General features: G+C 38.6%; 1 protein-coding gene across 1 annotated transcript in view; it reads left to right on the top strand.

The window, feature by feature from the left end:
• MBTPS2 (membrane bound transcription factor peptidase, site 2) overlaps positions 1-6,573 on the top strand; it is a 40,918-nt gene extending 34,345 nt beyond the window's left edge. The window contains exon 11 of the mRNA XM_030949273.1: positions 718-6,573. Coding sequence (XP_030805133.1) covers positions 718-940 — 223 coding nt within the window. The 3' untranslated portion in view covers positions 941-6,573. The remainder of the gene's footprint in view (positions 1-717) is intronic.
• The last annotated feature ends 18,081 nt before the right edge of the window (positions 6,574-24,654 follow it).

Here is a 24,654-nt window from a genome sequence, read left to right as displayed (position 1 = left end):
TTAATAATAAATCCATAGAAGCAGAGGAAAGGTATCACATAAGCTCCTGCTTTCTGAGAACACATCAAGGTTCACACTGCCCCAGCTGCTTTCTGACTGTGTGTTCTTGCCAGGCCGTTCAGGATGGAGGTAGGTACTGCAGTTAGCAAGCCTTTAACCAGCAGTGAAATTTACCTGCCCGTGCCTCATTCCCACGTGCACACACATGTACAGAAATCCACTCAGCTTTTCTGGCTAACAGGGAGGTAGGAGAGATAGGTCAGATTTCTGATGATATTCTAGTCATTTGCTAGGGAGTGTTTTGGAAAATATTCCTAATCATGATTTCATACTTGGGTCTAGAATACCTTCTTAGTTCGGGCATGGCATCAGCTATAACCTTCCTCCAAAACCACACAAAGCAAGTGAAGATGGTGGTTTTGCTGTCTCCTGCTTTCACTCAAGTTGTGAGGAGTGCAGGTTTAAGTATCCCAACTTATCTCTTAAAAAATAAAAAATAAAATCTGTAAAGGCAATTCCCTGAGTGGGTATGTTATGGCATAAAATTAATTTTACTCCTATGATTTCTGTGAAACAGAATGGTAGCTAGAAAAATAACCTTTGTATGTCTCTCTCTACATACTAGAAATACAATACATATATCTTTATTTTTTATGATTTTTTTTTTTTTAGCATTTTCTCAAATACTTTCAATGAACCTTAACTACATTCAACCAGGTACCTCATCTCACTATCAGGAGCACTGGCAGTTATCAACGCTGTGCCCTGCTTCGCTTTGGATGGTCAGTGGATATTAAATTCCTTCCTGGAAGCCACACTGAGCTCCCTAATTGTAGAAAAACAAAACAGAGAGCTTGTTGGCTTTATGATTTTGCTTGCTGGGAGTGCACTTTTGGCTGCCAATGTTGCACTGGGACTTTGGATGGTGACAGCGCGATAGAACATCAGATATTCTTCCATAAGTTCTCAAAGTACACAGAAATAATGAATGCATTACCTTTTAAAATTTGTCCAGTACTGAGATTGAAATAATTCCCTTAATATGACACTGAAAGAACAATCAACTGATGGTTGCTGTTTTAATTTAAAACTTCATAACACCGTGCCTGTGGTCATGGGAAATGTAGTAGGAAAAAGTTGGGGCCTTTTTATTTACTCTTTGAGCACTGTATTCGTTCTGGAGAAATTTCGTTTTAAGATTTCATAGGAAAAATCAGACTTCATTAATTCAGATCTCAAGGGAATTATTTTGCCTCAAACATTTGTAAAGTGGGAGAAAAAACCAGTTTTATTTTATAATTTAAATAATTGTCTTTGTGAGCTCTGATAATTTCTCAATCACGATAGTCTTCAGTGACTTGTTTTGGTTTTTTTAGTCTGGTATTCTACCAAACTGGATTTTAAAAAGCCCTAAAGTCTGGTCTCAAAATGGGGAAAAGCTAGGTAGATGCTTACCATATGTTAATGGGGAGAGAGCAGCCATTTGGGTTAATAGTTTTCCTTTCCACCTGGCCAAAATGACTGGAGGAATGTTTTCCTCAGGATGTAGATGAGGAGTGCCAATGTCTGCTAAAAATGAAGTATGTGGAAGAGTAACAAAGCCCACATGTTTGTGTTGCTTACACTTCAAGTTGTATGTTATCGGACACAGCTGAAGTTTTTTTAAAGGCAATATTTGTCAGCAATAGCTACAAGATAACTGAAATTTAGTTTCTGAGTGCTGAAGTATGCTGTGCACAGTTTTCCTAAGTGATATGTAATGTTTGTGGTGTTTTACTCAGAAAATAATGCTGTATTCTACCTGTTCACAGTTGAAAGTGAAACCTATTGTTTTTATGGTGTCTATCTTCTAATGCTATGCATGCAATATGTACAGTAACTCACTGATGATTTTCTGTATTTCAAAGGGTAATTTTCCTTTGCTAGGATTCATTCTGTTCAAAGATAGCTAAAAAAGATATTTAGCTTGTCTTGGATATGAATTATTTAGAGGAAGAATATGATTGTGACTTGAACTATTTAAACATTTGGCTTTGCTTTCTGAGATGAATACCCACCATATCCTTGTTCTTAAATCAACAGTGGAAGGACAGTCAGTGTTTTACTGACTGAAGTATGTCTGATGTGCTTTGAAGTTCTTTAGGTTTGTAATGTTTTGTACCCAATAGGATTATATATTTCATGTCTTTTCCTCCTGTGATATATTGCCTAGTTTATCTAAACCAGGTTCAGTCAGAGCCTTGCCTCAATATAGGCTGATATTTAAACAAAAATGCTCTGGTTTGGGAGCCTAAATATTTAAAATAGAAAATTTTAGAAAAATACCCTGCAGGTTCTGCCTCATACAGTGTTTCTCATAGGAACTACTGCAGCTCAGAGTTCCTTTACAGAAATGGCCTTTCCACCAGGAACTGAAGTGGAACCTAAGCTCCCAGATCCTGGCCTGCAGGGAGCACTGAAACATCCAGGACCAGGTAAAATAGATTCTTCTGGCACTTGAGGTGAAAGCCTGGGTAATTTCAAAGGAGGGCTGAGCCCAATTCCTGGTGTTGCTGCACAGATTCTATGATGTTTGCATTTGCCCACTGATGTGTACTTTTGCACAGCAGCTTTCACACTTCAGATGCACTCCTTTCTTATGATGATGCAAGCCGTAATGAGAAACCATGTTTATTTATTTGTTGTTGGCTAGTTTAAATCCTCTTCCAGTGCTGCCACGGGGTGGGTGGGCCCTTGAGGTTCACCTCTGTGGGGTGGCTGGCCTGTGCCTCTCCTTTTCAGTCATTTCAACCCAGGCAAACTGGGACAGGTCCTGGTAGGAGAAGGTGAATCCTTCAGTCCAGTGTGAGCTGGCCCCTTTGGGGACCATTAAAAGTAAAACAAAGTGCAAGAAAGGAAAAGCAAACTACACCCTGTAAGTCTAACTTTTCATCACTCCTGGAAACACAGAGAGTTTTCAGAGTAGCAGCTCTGGAGGGCCACTCTGCCATCCCTCAGTGGGCAGGAGGACAGGAGCAGCCTGGTCCTTGCACAAGGCTTGGCTCTGAGACTGTTCCAGACTGCCCTCTCACCTCAGTGGCTGTTTACTGATCTGAGCTCTTCCTTTCAGTGGCTCTATAACACTTTCCTCTGTCACATCCAATCTACAGTGCAAAAAATTAATTTGGACTTAGAAGTTTTAATGTAGTTTAGTAAAACAGGATATTGACTTTGAAAACATGTCAAGTTTTGTATTTATTTATTCATGTTGACTACAATGGCTTGGAAGAATCCTTTAGCATAGTGCCTCTCATGGAAATGTAGGCAACAGATTTGGGAAAACCCAAAGCTTCTGAATTGGCCTGCACAAATTTCATCTGCTATAATGAGGCTGGCTGGCTGTTCCTGGTTATTTAGTGTGCTACCAAAACATGAAGTTTTATCAAATGAAGCTAAAGCCAGTGTACTTTACACAGTCAATGAAAGCCACAGTTCTACTGAGTAGAACTTCAGTCTGTGTCTGACCTCATAAGGAAGAGGGTGGAGAAGACATTGGGTCATGGCTTTAGCAAAACAGACCCATTAGTGCACTGTAAAGACCCTAGATACCATGTGTGGAAGAGAGAGTACTAGAAGTGCTTAAAAATAATTCATGAATCCATTTCTCCACATGCTAAAATTTGACTGAGTAAGGGTTGATTTAGGTATGTACAGATTCTTTAGAGCAAGACTTTAGGCAAACTGAGTATGAATGGTGACCCAGCACATCTTAGATTAGTGTAGACAAAGGTAATAGTCAGGTTGGACTGCTCTCTTAAGAGGAAGTTGTTCAGTGGGTCCATTTCATTCTCTATAATCCTGACATATGGATTACATTCTGATAAGCATGTGCCATATGTACACTTACTGGGATGATTTTTCCTTGGGTTTTGGTCATTTATTTAGCAAGAGAAAACACAAAAGTACAGAGTGATTTTTGTGTGTTGGATTTTTACATCGGTATTTCTGATGTGTGTTTTGTTTTTGTAAAAATAGTAAGTCTTTAAATTAAATCCTTCTACATTTCATTCTAATTAGCCCCTCAGAATTTTTAATACAGAATCCATCAATATAATTTTAGGGCATATTGACTGGACTATAATACACAGCACTCTTAAAGATGGGATGGCTGCTATTATTTATGTATATACTATGCATTTTAAATCTGTATCAGATGGAAAAGTAATGTCTAATATTCAGAAATGTTATACTTAGCTTTTGTTTGAAAATTTCCAGAAGAATTCCATAATTATAATCATTGTTCTACTTTTTTTAAATGAAGTTGTTTTTTATATCAGCAAATATTTACATAGCATTTTCTGATAGTGCATGATATGACATGAAAATGGCAAACTCCTTAGCATGGAGGACGTTATATGCTCTTTGCTAACTTGGGAATTTAAAACCAGCTTGCTTCTGTACAAATTAAATGAAAGAGGCTTCAGTAGAAAAAGTATAGACAAACTTGCGGATTAGTCATCCCAAATTATGAGCCACAGTGGAAAATGTGTTAACTCATCCTTTTTATTTAGAATGGAACAACCATGTTGTTAGTTTCTCTGACAACCATGTTAATAGTTAATGTGATAATTCTACATTTGTGGATATGTGTTTATACATACATTTGTATAACAGATACATACATAGCCATAGGATGGATTAGTGCTTTTTTAGGAATAGTTTACAGTAATCCTCTATCCTGCAATATAGACTTTTGTTTTTCTTTATCCACCTCTCTTTGAATTCTCTCTATGGTTTTCTCTGGATTTAAAAAGAGAAACTTATGTTTTCTTCCCAAAAGCAATTCTTTACTTCTTTATTAACAGAAGACAAGTGATGAGTTCATGATGTAACCATAGCTGCATGAGTTTTGTTCAGCTGATGTTTAAAGCATGTTTCTTATTTCTGTGAAGCCTCAGCTACAAGCATGGTAAACACAGCTTTTTCAGGGCAACTAAAAAAGGTCAGCCTTCACTCTTTACTGCTGCTGTTTGTGCTGTTCTGGAGAACTGGGATGAACAAGGCTCTGTAGAGCATAGTGAAGAAATAAGGTTTACAGGACAGAACTCTCCATGGCAGTCAGGGTGTTTCAGCTTTCTTTTAATAAGGATATGTTTTGTTCAGTTTAGCACATCAGCAATCCCAGAATTCCCATAGCTTCCCATACATTTTACATGATGTCATAGGGTGACCTGCAGGAATATTTTTAAAATAAATTATGTATGTCTTAAAATTCAGAGCTTTCATACAGATCTGGATGTCACTAATGACAGATGAAGAAGGCTTATAAAGAATTATATAGCCTAGTCTGTATTTAATTGTTTTAAAAATATGTGAGTTAAACTCTAGATATAAGTAGTTATTTGTAAAATATGCTTTCTGTACACCTGCATTCAGACCAATTTCCACAACCAGTCTTGCCTCATCTTTGTTCTTGTAATTTTGTGAGTAAGGAATCTTGAATCTTAACACAGGTAAGACCCAATATTGGTATTATTTTATACCCTCTTGATCCTGAATTTCATGTGACGTGTTCTATTGATTAGTTATTTAATGTGACCGAGTTACCTGGGATACACACCCTGCACAGCGCAGCATTTGGGAACATTGCACTGGAGACTGCCACAAAACAGCAGCTCTGTGACTCCTGGTCCTTGGGCTCATCCACTCCATCATGTGAAGAGCAGATAGCAACATTTAAGGGCAGCAAAGGACTTCAGTTCATGGCAGCTTTATGAAACTTTCACACTGCTGACCTGGTGTGAAAGGACAGGAACAAGGAGCAGGATATGACACTGCAATTCCTTTCATTCCATTTACATTGTCATGAAACTTGAAAAGAACTTGTAATTAACATGTCAGAGCAGGAAGATATGTTTTCCAGTCCTTCACTGAATCATTCAGTGACTGGTGGTCAAACTTTTTTTCTTAATACTTAGTCATTCCTTCGATAAATATGCGCTGATAAGTAGCATGGGTAGTTGAAGCATATTTTGTAAAATGGACCTGGGTGTTTCTCACCTTTGGATGTTCATCCTGGGATAGTTTTTGTAGCATCATAGTATAATTGATCTTCATTGATACTGGTTGAAAGTTTGGAGGCTATTTCCAAGCCTATTTGGAAAATCTACTTCCAAGTTGCTTGTTAATATTTTAAATTCATCTTTTCCTTACATTACTTTGGTTTTAGATTTCATATACTCAGTTGATCTTATCTGAAGCCTGTCAATGGAATATGTATTGTTTAGAAATTCACTGTGGTTTTTTTTTTTCCTTCTACATGGCCTTATTTTTCACACTGACTCACAGCTGTGGAATGTTAGATTTCTAGACCCTTTGTTCCCACTATGCATTGTTCATGATCATGGGTTTTTTAAAAAACAGGAAAAAAAGAAAGCTTCATTTTGAAAATGTCAGCTAACAAATATATGGAGCACTGAATAATGTATTGTGATTTTTGTTTTGCTTTTTTCTCTACTTAATTAACCAAACAATAAGTATTGTTTTCTATGCATGATAAATGTATCCTGCAAATAAATTCATTGTCTGATTGTTGATGTGCTTAAGTCTGTTTTTAAAAATAAGGTAGAGTGACATCATTCCTTGTTAGTGGCAATTGCCATATTCTGTCATATATTCTGTTCTCTTCATATGTGATGCATATATTCTCTCTGGGTACCAACAAGATACACCATCCTTTTCAGTATCTGACTACCTAAAAATAATATTAACTATAACTTTACTGTCCCTTATTTATCAGCTTATCACAGTAAGTAGTAGTTGAAATATTGGACGCTGGATGTCATCATCAAGGTAAGCAAAACCACTGCTCTGGCCAGTCCTGTGTGAAGAACTTAGAATGTCAGCTCTTACAAGGTGAACTCACATATGACAACCTCTGATTCGTTTATCCCGGCCAGCCTAGAGCTGGGCACATCCCCTGGTTCTGGACAGGTTTCCTTGGGTATCCAGGTGGTGTCTGGGCTGTGCTGGCACCCAGCTCTGTGTGGGAGGGAAGTGTTGCTGTTCCTTGAGCAAGCTCATCTGGAGCCAGCCAGGTTATTTGTTCTGAGAACTGAGCCAGCCTTTGTTGCCTACTGGACACGCTGTTACTTTATACAAGCAGAGCTGTTTCAGCAATTGTGGCTTTGTTCCCAGATAAAAGATTGCCATGAGAAATGGACACAAAGCACAGATTGGACACATTGGTAGGATTTCCCAGATAGGTTGCTATGCAGTTTTTGCAATTTTCTGAATTGCATTTTTCTGGCATGAGGAGATGAGATGCCCTTTTTTTATCTCTTACCCACGTTAAAGGTAGATACAATAGCATTTTTCTTTCTGAAGCATGTAAGCTTTTAGGAGAGTTCTGAGGTTTTTCAGTTGGTTTTGAAAAACTTATCCTTTACTGTGATGAGGTATGTTCCTCTTGTAATCTGGAAAAACAATCAGTTATATCGTGTCATCCTGAGGAATGTTGCCTTATTCACTAATGTAATTTCAGGGTAAAATTTAAAAAGAAACCCTGTATCTATGAGTCTTATTGCTGGTAACTTTATAAAGAAAGTGAAATATAATTCTTCCTGCGATCATACAAGTTTGAACCACCAAGCAGAAGCATTCCTAAATATCTATAGTAGATCTGTATGTGCTAAACTCACTTAAATATTTTTAAAGTATTTTTACAATCTTCTGATGTGACCTACACAACAAAATAAAATTTAAGGTTTGATTCTAATCTTATGGTGGTAAACAGATAATTCACAACATTTATGAGGACTAAGCTGATAAATGTCTTGTAGCTGGACTAAAATTTCCCCCTTTTTTTTTACCTCAGAGAGAAGTGGGTCTGGTGTTTGCTTTCATACTTTTAAGGCTCTGCTGTTGTTGAAATATAATTAGATATTCTTACCAATTATGTGTCATATTATTTACATTTATGATTTGTTCTACCTCTTTTTAGTTCTTTACAAGTATATTAGTGGCTGCATACTATGTCACTGCCACTTCTGCCTGTCTTGAAAACACATGGTCCTACATACTTTTTTATTCCCCCTCAAAGGAATCTTTCAGACTGAAAAGAAATACTTTTTTACTTTTTTCTTTTTAATGTCATCCTTTTAATTTGTTAATTCATTACAAAAGTTCCTGTCCTTTTACCTTTTATGGCTCTTTGAGGACATCTATTAAAATATTACCAGATATTTTTTTTTAATTTCCCCAAACCAACTGAATTTGATTCAGCTGCCCACGCAGGCATCTGTTGTGGTCTGAGATATCCTAAGGTGTTCTTAGGTTAAAAATCTGACTTGAAAGAACATTTTGAAACTCATCCCCCACTTGTCTCATTTTGTCTCCTGGTGGATGAGTCCCAGGGTTTCTGAGACCTACACATGGGGCTTCCAGATGTGGGTGAGACCCTACTGGAGATCAAAGACATTCTGGACCAGCTGCTGGATACTTGGAAAGGTACCTGAGGGCATTTTGTATCACGCCAGATGCTTGCACGTGGGCAACAAATCAAGCCAAACAGATTCCTTTCCTTCCTTGCATTTTTTTCTTTTTGGCTCATGAATTACAGTAGACCATGAGGCTTTTTGAGTAAGTATATCTGACATAAAACTCACCTAAGCTTTTCTGTTTATGCAGAATAGTGTGATCCAGACTGTTAAAAAAGTCAGGCTAGCAGAATACATTCACTCTCCTCCTGCACTGATCTGAGGCCTGGCAGCAGCGGAAATGAGTGTTGCTGCCTCACCTACAGCAAGAAAAAGGAAGGCTGATGTTATGAGGAAAAATCCCATCAGTCTCAGGCTGTGGAGGCACCAGGTAGAGACGAGGCATGTGAGGGGCCTGTGATCATCTCTGCCAAGTGCCACAACTGTGCATTTGACTGGATTTCACTTGCAGGAGAAAAGAAATGAGACAGTTAAAAATGGGATAAAGTCAGGGAAGGCAGTGATAGAGAGAGGTGGTTTGTTCATTTACAGAATCATTAATAACTCCACAGTAAGCATTTTACTGCTTTTTTTTTCCATTGAAGCATTCATAGAGCTGACCTGCAACTAGAACTAACTTCAGTCATTGGTAGAAACACATTGGTAGCAAGATCAGAGGGGCAATAAAAGCCGCTTCTTCTAGACAGCGGTTCAGGGTGTTCAGACTTCAGAGGTTTGTCCCTCTCCCTGACTGAGGATCAGGACCAATCTGACTTTCAGTTAGTCTGGATGCAAAGTCAGAACTTTTCTCCTTCTGTTTCCAGAGTCCCCCTTCAGCATGAGTTAACCTTACAAATGCAATTATTAAGAAAATCTGTTTTTTAAATGTTTTGCCCCTTGGCTCTGTTTTCATTCCTGTAGCTATTTGAATAACTAGCAGACACTTGGCCAAACCACCTGTATCTCTACCATTTCTGCAAAATCAACAAAGATTATGAATGTGCATTATAAACCACAAGTTCCTGGGTACTTGCCACTGATTATACCAACTTTTTTTCCTTCACTTTGACTGTTTAGACTTTATTAGATGCTTGAATTTATTCCCTGGAAATGTTCTGGCACTTACAGTGCTAAACGTGCTGCAGTGCTTAAGGAAGGAAAAAATGAGGAACCCAAACTTACATAGTGTGCTTTTTACAATAAAATTCACTGTTTTGTTTAATGAACCAACACAGATAAGATTATTTTATCATAGATAAAAGCTCTGGTTATTTTTCCAGCATTTATATTCAAAGGTGCTCCTAAGGAGAGCACTTCAGTAGTTAACCTAACTGGCCTCTGTGTACCACTGACCTCTGCAATTAAATGGAGCTGAACCAGAAGTTAGACCAGAAGTTAAAATATTACTGTCATTGTGAAAACTTCAGCATATTATCATTGGTAATTTTTGATAAAAATGCAGAAATCTACTGTTCAGTTGAGATTTTAACTAAGTGGAACTGCACAATTTCTTTAACCTCTTTTTTCATTTTGATTGAAAATACCAAAAGCCATTCTGAAGAGAATATTTTAGCTTTCACTTACAGGGTTACTTAGAGGAATTCTCTTTTAACATGTGCAAATGATGGTGTAAAAATAAAAGTGCGTCATTTAACAAAGTGATGCTAAATGTGACACTAAATGTATACTTCACTCTTCTCATATACATGGTCATGAAACCAAACCTGTCATGTTCTGATGCAAAATAGCAAAAATAATCCATAAAATTAATGGTCATGCAAGTTTAAAAAATAATATTTTTTATTATTAATTACATATAAATAAATAAATTGAGAGGGAAAGCCCCTTAAATGAAGGCACTCTTCTGGATCAAAAAGGAGTTAAAAGGCAAAATGAATCTCTTATCTTCTGCCATGGCTTTGTGTATACACAGAGTTGTGAATTTGATAAGCACTTGGTTAACTTCTGCTGGACTGCACTAGCATCAGTTGAGATAAAAGTAACGATTGTTGGTGTCCTTAGAAGGCTGTGAACCATACAGGCTGTGCTGCAGTGAAGTGGCACTGTCAGATCCATAAAACACAACTTGCACTGAAGAAAGGTGGTTGAGCAGCTCTGTCTGGGCCTGGGATGTGAGGCCACCCTGCCGGACAGGAATCCATCCTGCTGTGCTCCCCTGTGTGACCCGCAGCCCCTGCCAGGGCCAGCCCCAGAAAGGCACCTGAGTCCTTAGCAGGGACTTAGGCCAGTGGATCTCACTAAGCTCTACCATTAAGACCTTTCTTGCCCTGAGGTCAACAACCCTCCAGAACTAGCTCAGATTTTTACCCAAAATAGCCCCAAGCTCTTCTGCACATGGCCAGCCCTGGCAGGAGAAGAGCTCACATACAACATCCAGGCTGGGGTCTGGCAATGACATGTGCTGCTCCCCTTGCTTGAGGCTCAGCGTAGCACTCAGTGTGAAATTTTATAATCCAGCATCCCACAAAAAGCAGCAGGGGTTAGTTCTGTCTTTAAATGCTGTGTGCAGGGGTGGGAGCAGAATACAGCAGATGGGAAACAGCCTGGTGCAATCCAGTGTCTGTTCACTGAACCACTGAACAGTTTATGTAATACTGTAGGAGTGTTCAGCATCCTGAGTGGCCAGGACCTACTTAAAATCTCTGGGACAGAGCCACAAAGTTTCCAGGAGTGTTTTAAATTGTGTCTTGGTTGATGGTTTTTTTAATCTTTGCTGTATCTGCAGATGCATACAAACCATGTAAGAGTGAGGTTTTCTTGTTGGAGAGGAGTGTTAAAGAGATGCTGCCAATTTTAGGCTTTGGGGAAAAAAGCTTTTATTTTAAAGAATAAATTTGCTTTGATATTTGAAAAGCTATTCTGCTTTTCTACAGAATTTGCTGAAATACCTTTTCAATGTTCAAAATAATGTTTTAACTTTCTTCCAAGTCTAGGGAGCGTGCAGCTTGGGCCACGGAAGCTTATGAACAAAGGAGCTTCGAAATGGGCTGTCTCCTCTTCAGTTGCTCCAAATGTTTGACCTTGTATCAGCCCCAAAAACTTGCTGTTGTGTAGCTGTAAGGCAAGTCAGCTGTCTTAAGAACAGCTTAACTTATTAGTCAGTTGGGCATCTGAAACTAGGAATTTTTGCTTGTGCATCCCAGGCTTTGGAATGCTGTCCTATGAAATCTAACACTGCAGCCAGACAATTTGACCTGATATCAGGAAATTGTAGGTCCAAATTAAATTGAGTTCTTGAAGCAGACCCTGAATATGATATGCATGTGAAAACAGAGCTATATTGTGCACGAGCAGTAAGACTCTTATCAATATGGAAACATGAAGGAATCCTTCCTTCCCTCCTCGTTCACCTCAGACATGGTGTGGCTACACTGACCTTCGTGAGAAACATCCTAGCCCTATGGGGGGGGAGTATGAGTGTTAAAGTGATAGCAGAATAAGGTGGCATGGCCTAAAGAACAGGGTCAGAACTGGACCTACTGAAGGAGGAGAACAGTTGCTTCAATGTACAGAATGAAGCAAGGGGCTTCTCTTGTAGTTAATGCATTGTGCAAAGGCTCTTTACTTCTGTAGTGTAAGACATAGCCCTTTTCTTCAAGCACATCTTGTAAAAGTTATTTTGTATTAAAGCATAAGGATGTAGCAATCAAATGGAATTTGGAAGTTTTTTTTGCTTTGGGCTGTAATAAGCTTTCAAGACTGCTTGTTGATTAAACATGCTGCTGCTGTGAGGGGTGGAATTCAAGGACTGAACCCCACCTAGCCTGAGTCACTTGCTTTAGGCATTTGGAAAGTCACCCTGGCCTCTCTCTAGAGTTAACAAAGACAGACATACCACCACGGATAAGCCATGTGAGGAGCACCAGGCTCGGGCTGCTTCTCACCCAACATACTGCAGACCCAGCCTGGGTGAGCAGCCAGGGCACAGCCTGCTCCAGCCATGTTGCAGAAGGACTACATTTATGGATAGGATTGCTCAGAGCACCCACACAGGCAGTGCAGAGTCAAATAGAATAATAAGTGTTGGTTCCTACACTGCCTTATTCCTCCTTCTTTCTTAGGCAGATTTATGAATAAGAAGTCCTGTGTGAATAAACACTGGTTTGTGGCTGATTACTGCGCTCAAAAGGTCTTTATTCACATGCACCACATTCCTCCAGAGAATGTTTTAGAACATGTTCTAAATCTTGTAAGTATTGGTCTTAATAATTCACAATTTTAAAATATTTTAGTCTAGTAAGACAATATCTCTTCTTATATTTGTGTGTGTCTTTAAGATCACTGAAACATGATGATGAATACTTTCTAAATGCTAGGTATCTGGAGCTAACAATCTCTTCTTTTCTTTAAAAGTAACAATTACAATAAAATGAGTTTTAAAAGTAAACAACAATCCTTAAAAGTACTAATGATGAAGATAGTGATTTAGAAATCAACCTGTCTAGAACAGATTAGAAATAAGCCAAATGTATGCCTGAAGACAGGCATTCTCAATGACATGTGTGGCCTCACATCATCCTTGTCCACTTCCCACACCAAACATATCTGCTGTAGTTGTAAATAATCACTTTCTATCTTCAGAATTGCTCAGTAGCCTTTTCTCTCTCTTTCTGCCAAGATCAAGTTTGAAGGCTGGAAAGCCATTTAGAGATACAACTTCCCTGTCACAGCTGACTGCCCATTCATTCACTGGAAAGGGACTTTTCACAAGGGTGCACAGTGACAGGACAAGGGGGAAAGGGCTTAAGTTGCAAATGGGCACATTTAGGTTGTGTATTAGGAAGGAATTCTCTACTGTGCAGGTGGTGAGGCACTGGAACAGGTTGTCCAGGTTGGGGATGTCTCTGGAAGTGTTCCAGGCCAGATTGGATGGGGCTTTGAGCAACCTGGTCTATGGGAGGGGTTCCTCTCTATGGCAGGGGGTTGGGATGAGATGATTTTCAAGGTCCCTTCCAATCCAAACCATTCTGTGATTCTACGATTACCAGTTTGACAATGAATTCACAACCTGTATTTTTTCTGCCTCCTGCCTTTCCCAGCACCTCCCCCACCTCCTCACTTTGACTTCAGCTTCTCACTGACAAATCCAGAACCATATTGCAGAGTTATTAGTATCTGCCTGCCTTTGTTTTGTCAGTAATACATGACTTTTAAATGAAAAAGTGATAATTTCTCAACAAACCGTTCCTATGCAGCCAGGAGGAAGCAAAGGAGGAGCATGGTATCTGTGTTTTATTCTTGATTTAGCTGGGGACTTAATTAGCAAATGTATTTGTCAGACTTTCTGGTTTTTACATGTCTTTAAAAGAAATGACTGTGCTGATATGATTGACAAGGACTGCTTAGAGAATGATGACTCCCTATGTAATTATGTGCAGTTTGCCAGCTGTGGCAACTATTTGAAAGGCTGCACTTCTGGCCAGAGATTATTAGCTTATATATCCCAGGTTACATACTTTCATACAATCTATTGCTTAATGCTTTATCTCCCTTGAGGTCATTAGCAATATTAGGTAAAAGCCTGGATTCACACTGAAGGATAATTTGCTTTAGGAAAAAAGATGTTTTTACAGTGAATAAGCATTACATGCATCATGTAAAGATCCAGCCAAGATTCTGAAAAGCAATGACTGAACCTGGGTACATTTCTAGAATTCTCAGTCTAAAGGATTTATTTTTCCAATGAAAGAGAACAGAAAATGAAGTCTTCTTAGAAGAACCAGCTTGCACACCAGGACCATTGCTTACTACACACTAACATTTGTGTTTGTGTATGTGACTCTGATTTACTTTCCACTGAAAGAAAAATAAAATGGTTGGAAAAACTGAAGACAGGTGCTAGTAAGGGCACTAACCATATTATCACACACAATCACACTAGTTTCCTGGACTAGTAAAATAATAGCAGCCTGGTTTAGTGCCTTGGACCAGTTTCTACTGGGTGACTGCACTTCACAGTAAAGCCTGCAATGCATCTGTCATCAAAATTGACAGCACCTTAAATGTGATGCTGAGTAACTATGGCAGGTGCTGAGAAAATCTCCACATCTGCCCAGACTTGGTTTTACTCCTTGGAGAACCAGGGAGATGATGGTTTGAGTAACAGAATATTTCCATCATTAACAAACTGGACTAAGATTTACAAGACCTGAATTAAACTTTCAGTTCAGCCCATGTAAAAGAAGAACAATAATGTTTTGGTGCTTTGCTGATCCCTTTTATTTTCAGTATTTGGATCATAAATTTTCTGTGTAGAAACTCCCCTTTCTGAGTGCAATGATATGAGGATATAACTCTGTTTGGAGAGAGGGGCTCCAAGTACTGGTATGAAGATGGTTTGAAAGTAGTGTGCACTGGAAAAATTGATTTTTAGAAAACAGATATTAGGTCTTAAACATGATCCCTGTCACACAGTCCAAACCCCAACAGCAGCATGCATTTTGAAAATTAATTCAGTCAAGAAGTCAGCAACAGTGCAGGCACAGCAAGAAAAGGCAGTTGTAAACAGCAGGGAAATCAGAAACTGAGGGAATGAACATCCTACAAAGGACTCAGCAGGAGAGAATGCAAATGATGGTATCAAACAGAATAAAAGATGGTTTAGGAGAAGAAGAAAGAAAGAAGCACAGAGAACAAACTGCTGCATTCAGAACAGGTTGGGCAAAAGTGGTTTGAATGGGAACATGGAGAAAGCTCTGCTGATTTCAAAATAACAGATCAAGATGCTGAGATGAATGAAAGATATTAAGGTAAATTAAGTATCAAAGAGCTATAGACAGAAGCAGGACTGAAGTAGCATGCAGCAAATGAAAAATCAAGTTACTGAAGGGGAAATAGTTGGAGAGTATTGAAGAACGAGGCCTCCAGTCAGCAAAGATTTAAAATGATAATCACAGGAAAGAAAGAAGAGAGAATGGAACTGAGGGACAGGAAGTTGAAAGGGGGAATGGGAGAGATGACTGTGACTTGAAACTGCAGAAAGAGTGTAAGGATTAGAGAGAGACCATATAGATATCACTGCTTCTCCCTCATTCTGAGGTATTTTGTGGTTTTTTATTATTTCCTTGTCTGCTTACTCATGCAGCACTTTTTGTATTTACACCAGAGTTGCACTACAGATTTTTAAGATTCGTTATTTCAAGCAGACTGCAATATGACCTTAGGGGAGGTTTAAGGTTTTATAGCAACCTTTTACCTATCCACCCCCTCTTCTCAGGAAATTTCCAGTTCATTCCTGCCATGACTGAAATGCTGCATGATAGCATCTTTGCAAAGCCTTCAGAAACAGCACCAGGCCAAAAGCATCTTATTGCTTCTCAGCATTCTCTCAAAGTCAGTTTAATCCCACATATTTAGTGCTGCAAGCAAGCAATTTCAGAAAATTAAACTGGAATTTCCCTATGTGTTTATAACATGGCAGTAACGATAGATTTTTATTTGTAGTTAAATATTATCCTGCAGTGTTTACCAATTAAACATTCAAGGCACACAGGGAAAGTGATTGTGGGCTTGACTGAAAGCCAGATGAAGGGAGAAAATGTCATTGATTCAGCTGTGGTTTAGAATTGATAAAACCAGCCCAGAGAATGATTTGTGAATAAATGTGGTCATTTCACTAATACATTGGAAGTGGAAATGCTTGCTTTTAAGGGCTGGAACACTTATGAGACATTTAACTCCTAAACAGTTTATAAATAGAGCTCTGTGTTGTTTTCAGCAGAAGGATATACTGTAAATGTGTTCCTGGAGGCTACCATTCACACAGAGTGCACATGATCCAAGCAATGGAATATGCCATGCCTGATGGATGTCATATGGATAGGACTACTCTGGCAATAACACATGCACTATCCCTTAAAGTTGAGCTCCATGAGCTATTATCAAGGTATAAAGCTAATTCTAAGATACAGTTTGACCAGAATTACCTACAAGCAGAGAACTATGGTCTCTTTCCCATCAAAAAGTACCATTTACATTTTGAACAAAACACAGGAAAACAAATTTCGTATGTTTTTATCTTGATATTATTCATGAATGAGAAAGAAAAACAATGGGAAAACATAGTTAAGGCTGGAAAACGCCTTTGAGATCCCCAAGTCCCACCATCAACCCAGTCCCACCACCATGTTCAACATTAAACCATGCTCTCCAGTGCCCTACCCACATGTTTTTTGAAAACTTCCAGGGATGGTGACTCCACCACTTCCCTGGCTAGCCTGTTTCAATGCCTTACAATGCTTTCAGTGAAGAAATTTTTTGTAATATCCAATCTAAACCACAAACCATTTCATCTTGTCCCGTCAATTGCTACTTGGGAGAAGTGACCAACCCCCACCTGTCTACAACCTCCTTTCAAGTAGTTCAAGAGAGTGATAATGTCCCCAGAGACTCTTTTTCTCCAGGCTAGAAAACCCCAACTGTCTAAGATGCTCATCATAAGACCTGCACTCCAGACCCTTCACCAGCTCTGTTTCTCTTCTCTGGACTTGCTCCAACACCTCAAATAAATCTAATTGAAAGTAAAGCAAATTTGTTGCCAAGTGGTCGGTAGTCTAAACAGTCCTACATGCATAGTAATAATGGGCTTGTTCTCTTGCTCAGAAATCAAAGAAATTTTTCAGAGTCCCTTGGGTTTACCCTGCAAAACCACAATCATGTGGTCTCATAAGTAGAAGGGATCCAACAGTAGAAATTCTGACAAGAAAGGAAGAAGAAGACTTAAAGAGCAAGGTGCTTACTAGCATTTCCTCTGACCATCTTGGCTTCCTCCTGCAGGTCTATTGCAGCCCCTCCCAAGTGATCCCATGGGATTTGTTTCCATACCACTAGGAAGCACTACAGCAAGTACCATGCCTGGGAGGGACACCAGCATCAGTCCTCAAGCCTGGTTTATGACAGGATAAGCTGTTATCCTCTAGGGCTGAGCCTTTTAATCCATCTACAGAGTTTCAATGCAGGACAGTGAGTGGGAAAGCTGAGCTGGGTGCTGCTTCTGTACTCCTGCAGTGCTGCAGCCAGCAAAGGCTCCACACTAAGTCTGGCTGCACTAATGCTGCCCATAACACAAAGGAAAACTGGCCCCATCGACCAGGAGAGCCTCCTTGTGTCAGTGGCTCTCAGTGCCACAGTGTGACCATGTCAGAGTGCAATAAAATCTGTGGAAAAGTTTTCTGGAAGAATGGAGTCAGGCAACTGCATATTTTGTTCCAAGAAGTCTGCATGACATATTGGTTAAGTTTTACAGCTTTGTTTGACATACCCAGAAGTGGCTGTCACACTGAAAATGTATCTTGTCTTTTCCTGAGCCATTTTTCTTGCAAAATCTGTTATTCAGCATTTGTTGGTCAAAAAATGAATTCATACACTTTGTCATTAGCTCCTGCACACTTCCTAAGCAAACAGTAAAAGTTAAAGGCTGGCAGTTCTGTATTGTTTATTGTTACATGGGGCTCTGTCAGTTTGAGTATGTGATGAAGCGAAATACAATAGTGCACAATTTAAAACAGGAATCAGGAAGAAAATATAATCCAAGAGTTTCATTTTAGCATTCTCAAATATCTTTTTGAATCAGTGTCTTTTGGCATTGACAAGACACCAGCTTGAGCTCTATTGGCACAATGAAACACAGTATCATTGATTATGACAGATGAAGCCCTTGAAAAGAAGGCAAAATAGAAATAAGGTCAGGAAGTAGTGAGCACTCAGAATACAGCAGCTTGAATTCATCAGAGTACAAAAACAAGGCCACCATATCACTGCCTAGATCAGAAGAGAAACCTAACCAGGATTTCTAGTACCCTGCAGGTACAACAATACATTCTTTTCTTCTGACAGCTTAACCCCTGCATAGTAGCAATCCCAAAACACTGAAAGCATAGGAGCCAGACCAAACTAAATTACCATGATTTGCTTTAGGTCACAAAAGCAACCTTTCTGTCAAGTTTTAATTGAAAAATTAAAATGTTTCCACACCAGAAATTCTAATGACATTACCTATTCACTTATGTTTTTAATTTTGCATGTCATGCTGGTCTAGTTGGGATTGGAAAATGACAGATTCATGCTCTCACAAGAGTAAGACCCTGAATTGATAAACTTTAAAATAAAGAAAATACAATTGCATGTTATTCCACAAGATACTTGAAGTTCTTAAATTACAGAACCCTGTATGAATAGCCTTCCTTTGTGTAGCTGAACAATCTTTGTCTATTGGAGCAGCTGGCATCTTCAGTGCCTAGGCTTTGACATACCTCTCATAAAGGGAGTTTTTTGCTTCCTATTTTGTCCAGACAGAAGAAATTAATGACGATTTGAATTCTTTATAACAAATTATTTTGCTCTTTTTTTCCAAGTCTGCATTTCTTTCACCATTTTCAGCCCAAAAGTCAAAATAGGTACAGTACTCAAAGGTCCTGCCTTTGAAAATTATCCTCAGGTGTTACCAGTAGCTGCAGGTTCTATCGGAAATCCCCTTAAAATTTTGAAAATCTTCCCTCTCAAGATTTTCACCTCTCACCTCTTTGAAGAAAACCTTCCAGAATTCTGATGCTGGGAAGAAAAAAAAAACCACCTACATTTGAACTTTGCATGTGGTAAGTATTCCTATCTGATTACTTTTCTGATTTTCTTGTATTTGAGGTTAATGTTGCTGGCAATAATAGTCATTATACAAGTGTTGCAGCCAAAAGCTCTAAGCAAACTACATGTTATCTTTTGAACAACTGCTCACTCATTGACAATATCTTTACATGACATTTTGTGTTCAGCAGGAGTTCTGTCAGTTTAAAATTAACAGAGCAAAGAAGAAGACCTAAATAGGAAACCTGTTAAATAACTGGAGAATATATTAAAGACTGTGTAAGGAATCACTCAGATAATATAAGGCAAGTAATAATATAAGGCAAATAATAAAGAACCATTATGGAAAACTTGTGTAGAGTGCCATATACATTATTCACAAGAGGAATTTAGAGCTACCTGTTGAATTTGTATTTTTAAAATGTCACAGCTGAAACGGTTTTTGTCCTCATGGGTGTACAAACTAACAGAGAAAGAAAGTACTGTTACCACCACTTTTTGGGTGGAATAAGCATTAGCAACTTAAGAATTCAAACACTGACCTCCTGACTCCTAACCTACTGCTCTAGTTTCTCTCAAAGTATCAGCTGAGACATTTTAGTAAAGACTGAGCTGGTACCAGTGGGGACTAACTTCTGCAACCAGTACATCTTACCTGACAAACTTCTGAGTTGCAAGGATACATAAATTTTCTGATATTTACAGCAGTCTGTTTCAGACTGAAAATTTTATGCCATTTCCAAAAGGCACTTTGCTGTAATTACTGCCAATTACTACTTTATTAAGTTCTGGTGAAATTTTGGTAACAGATTGCAATACATTATTATTTTATTACCTTGTTAATGGAGTCAGTATTTTTCCATAGGTTTTGGAGGATTAACTACTTAGACTTTTGTCTTTTTCTCCAAATTTGGTTTATCTGTTTTAGCTTTAATTGTGAAAGTACTTAGATGAGCTACAGATCAATAACTTTGGATTATATTCTTGGCTCTACCTTTTGATTTACATTGCATTTAAAAAACATACCTATTTATGATCAGATGTTACCTGACAACTTCTTAGAGGAACTGACTGTGAAAAACCACAGTCTTTCACAAGAAAGACTTTCAACTTTTTTTCTGTGATGTTATTTAATGAACTCAAAGATGGTCTGACAGCAAATAAAATGAGATCATGGCCAGCTGAGTTGATCAGTATTATCTTACTGTATTGTTTTTTCCCCTAGGAAACTCATCTCCCTTTCCTAAGCATATGCTGTTTCTTATTTACAACAGAAAATGGAGAAGTTGGTACAAAAGTTTCTGCTAAGGAGAAAACTTGGGAAAAAGTAATCATGGCTCTCATCCCCACATGGCAATTCTTATTTCACGTTGACAGTATCACTGAATAGAAAGGAATTAATTCAATCTGTTCAAAGCACTCCAAGAATGTGGAATTCACCTGAACTGTTCATACGCAACAGATAGGAGCAGAACCCATTTTATCTGATCTGGTTTAAACTGCAGATGAGATGAACTACATCTTAAAACTGGCTCTCTGCTGTTTCTGAATGCAGTCAAAACAGCCAGATCAAATACAGGCTTCTAGATTGTAGACATCTGAGTTAGAGGAGATAAGTTTCATGAACAGGCTGCACAGGAGAGGCTGATGTGCAACAGCTGTTCTGCACTGGCATGTTGGCCTCTTTAGACAGGCACCTTTCTTTAATCTGGAAATCCCTTTCTGACTTGGAATTCGTATTGCACTTGCAATCAAAAGGTTCACTCATGACAGGCATAATATAATACCTTAGCTCACAGTAAGAAAGCTGAACTCATCAATACAGTAATACCCTTTATAGAGTTCTGAGGGGTTAAGTTTATGACTTGATTGCAGCTAGTATGAGTTATTGGCATGTATTTAAGCATTTTGTTCATTCTCCTTGGTTTTATATTTTGAATCCTGTTATATACAATTCTGCCTGAAAAGTCAATGACCAGGTAAAAAAGAGTATTGTTCTAACCTTGTCTGCAGTGTACCAGACAAAGACTGACATTCTGGATCCCCTGAAGGTAGCATTAAGTCTGTCTTTGACTTCAGTGGCAACAGAATTTCATGTAAGAAGCTCTGAATCCAGTATACAATACAGGTGTGAGAATAAAATTCACACAATAATTTATCAGCATTTCTCACAGAGTGCACGCTGAGGCATCATCACTCAAAAGAGTATTGGAAAAGGTAACTAAAGAACAACTTCATGAGAAATAATATTGTAAAACATGCATATAAAGTACATATTACTGATGTCTAGTTAAGGTAAAACATCCTTTCTATTGTATTTTTTTACACTGCCTCTCTTTTACTCATTTGTTCTACTGCTTCCATGCTGTCTGGATAAATTCATTACTCTAATTTTAATCAATTTACCATCCATTCTTCTCTGTGCAGGGATTCCCTCCCTCCCTAAAAAAAAACTTTGATCAGAAAGAATTTTAATTTCTTCATGTTATGAGAGGCTAGGATTACAAATTATTCCCCCATGTATATTTTTCCCTAATATAAAGAGTGTTACAAGGTATAAAATAAATGATTTCACCCAGATCAAGTTTTCTATAATATTTACATTGTTTCAACTGTAGCTGCAGAAAGGAGAATGGTGTCCACTGGATACAGAGCACTGTGATGAAAAAGAGGGGATTTACCTATTCAGTGTGTTTTCTGATATCGAGGGGTAACCTCTTCCTGAAGCACCGGCATACAATGGGAAATTCTAATCAATAGACAGGATGCTGTAACTTGAAGGGATTGGGGAAACCTGCATTACTGCTCTTGTGACAGCAATTATTAGGACATATAAACAAAACAGAAGGAGAACAGAAAAACCCAAACAAACAAAAACCCAAGAAAACAACCAAAACCAGCTTAATGTAATAGACAAATGATTCTGTTGTATTGCTGCTGGAAACAAGGGCTATCCTGAAGTCCCAACCATGTCACACACAGCCACCCCTAGCGCTCGTTATCTGACCTCACCTGAGTCTGACATCATTCTGCTTTGTGTGGGGGGAAATGAAGCATCAGAATCCAATTTTTCCTGTTGTGTTCTTTTTGATTATGAACCACAAGTCCTGTCCTGTACTCTGAAAGTCACCACTTGGGAGTGGTTTAGATATTCTAACTAGCTGATGCAGCCATCAGATGTAACTTCTATAGCTTAGGTCATAAAGGAAGATTAGAACTGGCAGGCCCTATCAATGCCTGAGGAGGTACATCCAGACAATGTGACAGGCACCACAGAAGGTGGACAAGCCAGACAAGTCCTTTGGTTGCTATCCAAGAGGATGATAATCTGATGTGTTACTGGGAATCACCTGATGGCCTGCCCATGGGATCAGATGATGACTGGGGACCAAGAGCCAATAGGGGAGATTATCTGATAGGAGTTATAAAAAAGGTTCCTCAAAGGCTATTTTCAAACACCAAGAGGGACTTCCTATAGGCTGTAATTGTTCTGAGAGATGACACAGATGTTAAAGAAAAGGTTGATCAAATTTTGCTGCATCATGTGGTAAGTTCACAGGTAAGACTGTGGTTGGGATGGAAAAGCAGTGTTCATCTAGCCTTTCCTTGCATTTGGTTTGGGGGTGAGGAAACACTCATTAGGATTCTGGGGAATTCCATTGAATGGTCAAATGTCACCCTGTTTTTTTAAGATTTTCTAAGCCTTCTGATATTGACATTCTTGTGGTGAACTTTCTCAGACACTTTCTGTAAACAACTAATTGTTTTGTCTTCTTTTATGGAGGACGAGAAAGTTGATGGACTGTTGGTTTAACCAGTGTCATTGGAGACGTGGCACTGTCACCCTCCAATCCGCTGTCACTTTTGGAAAACTATAAATGTTGGAGTCAGAGAATAAACTTCCTCTTTCTTCCTTCACCTTGAGAAGGTAGTGTGCTTGTGTTCTTTCGTGTCATATAGTGACAGTCAAACACCTACAGAGAAACATGGAAAGAAACTCTGTCAGGTCTGTGGCATTTTGGCAGTCAGGGAAAAAACCCCAACCCCAACCTCCCAATATGTGCAGGTTAGAGGTACAACATGGGCTAAGCTTAGAGGATGCTAAGGGAGGGCAAAGGTAAGGAAGGGTCTGTAAGTGGTTTCTGTGGCAACTTCTCAGTGTTATCAAAATAACTCATTAGTTTCTGTCAAGACTGAAACCTGATTAGTGAGTGTTTTAATGCAAGTAAGGTGTCCCTGAAGAAGATGTGCAGGATGGACAGGATCCTGGAATTACTGAACTTGAGGTCTCACCTCCATGGTAAACAACCTCTGGCCAAAGGAAACAGACCAGAGTCTATCTGGACCAAAGGAAATCCCAAGGGTTCACACACAGCACTGGCTAAAATCCAGCAGAGGGTTCTCAAAAAGTAGGGAGTATAATAGCTGCTATAATTTATGGTAGCACTTATTTAAGTAATTAACTCTTATCTGGGTTTGCTAACTTCCTGAAATTGTTCTCTTGTTCTGTGAGAAGTCTTACATCCTATGATATAATTTGACTCTCCAGGGTCTTTGCAGAATTAAAAAAAAAAAAAAAAAAAGAGTCTTTATTCATCTTGAAATCTACCTAAGTTTCCTGTTGAACTCAATATGCTTGTTTTTAAAGTTAAGAGATTTTTCTCGTAATTTCCAGTAAGATGTAGACTCCAAACTGCCTAAATTTAATTTGAAATGGACAGTTTGCTCTCTTTTTTTTAAGCCTCTAGAGCTATGCCTCAGCAAGCCTATATATTAGATAGAAAGCATCCAAGAGAGGGGGGATAAACTGTATTTGTTTTAGTAAACAGTAACATGCTCAGGCACAGAAGTAGAAACAAGAATTAAAGAAGTAAATTCATTACAATAATCAGTTCTCATTTTCTTAGCTGTATTAAACAGTTGCTCACATCTAGAAAGCACAGATTTCATTTTATATAATAAGATAATGCTGTTTCGCGAAGTGGTGAATTTCATGCTTGGTCACAATTTTGATACCACATTGTCACCTCAAATAATTTCTAAAACAACCATTAACTTACAAGCTCCTTTCCCATCCCACCCCACCCATATTTTTCTAAAATGAAGTATTATCTTCCACCTCCTACCTCTCAAAATTTATCATGACTTCTGTCAATGATAAGCAAATACTTAAGAACTAGAGCTGTGTTCAAAAAAAAAGAAAATTCCTTGGGAGAAACTGATCCAGATGCACAAACAATGAAGAGGATGAAAGCAGTTTCAGGGGTTTGTACCAAGTTCTACTCCTCTTCTGTTTGCATCCCCTGCTTTTCCCCTTTTAGTAATATCTTCTAGCAGGCACTTCAGCTTGGGGTAATATGTTTGAACATGTTTTTCTGCTTATTTAATTGTATTGTATTGCATTAATGTTTAACAATACTTTGAATATACAGAACCAGGCATGGAGAGAGAACTCATGTGTATGTATATTTTAGATAGATATGTTTAATTTCAATGTTTCAATTAGCATTGCCAGATGGCCACATTATTCCCAAATGATAAAGCCATGAGATATACAAGTGTTTCTAAACAAGGGTGAACACAACCTTTGAGAACTCCT

This window comes from Camarhynchus parvulus, chromosome 1 (genome assembly GCF_901933205.1).
Source record: "Camarhynchus parvulus chromosome 1, STF_HiC, whole genome shotgun sequence".
Taxonomy (NCBI): Eukaryota; Metazoa; Chordata; class Aves; order Passeriformes; family Thraupidae; genus Camarhynchus; species Camarhynchus parvulus.
Note: the sequence above shows the minus strand (reverse complement) of the source record. Positions and strands in the feature narration are given on the sequence as shown.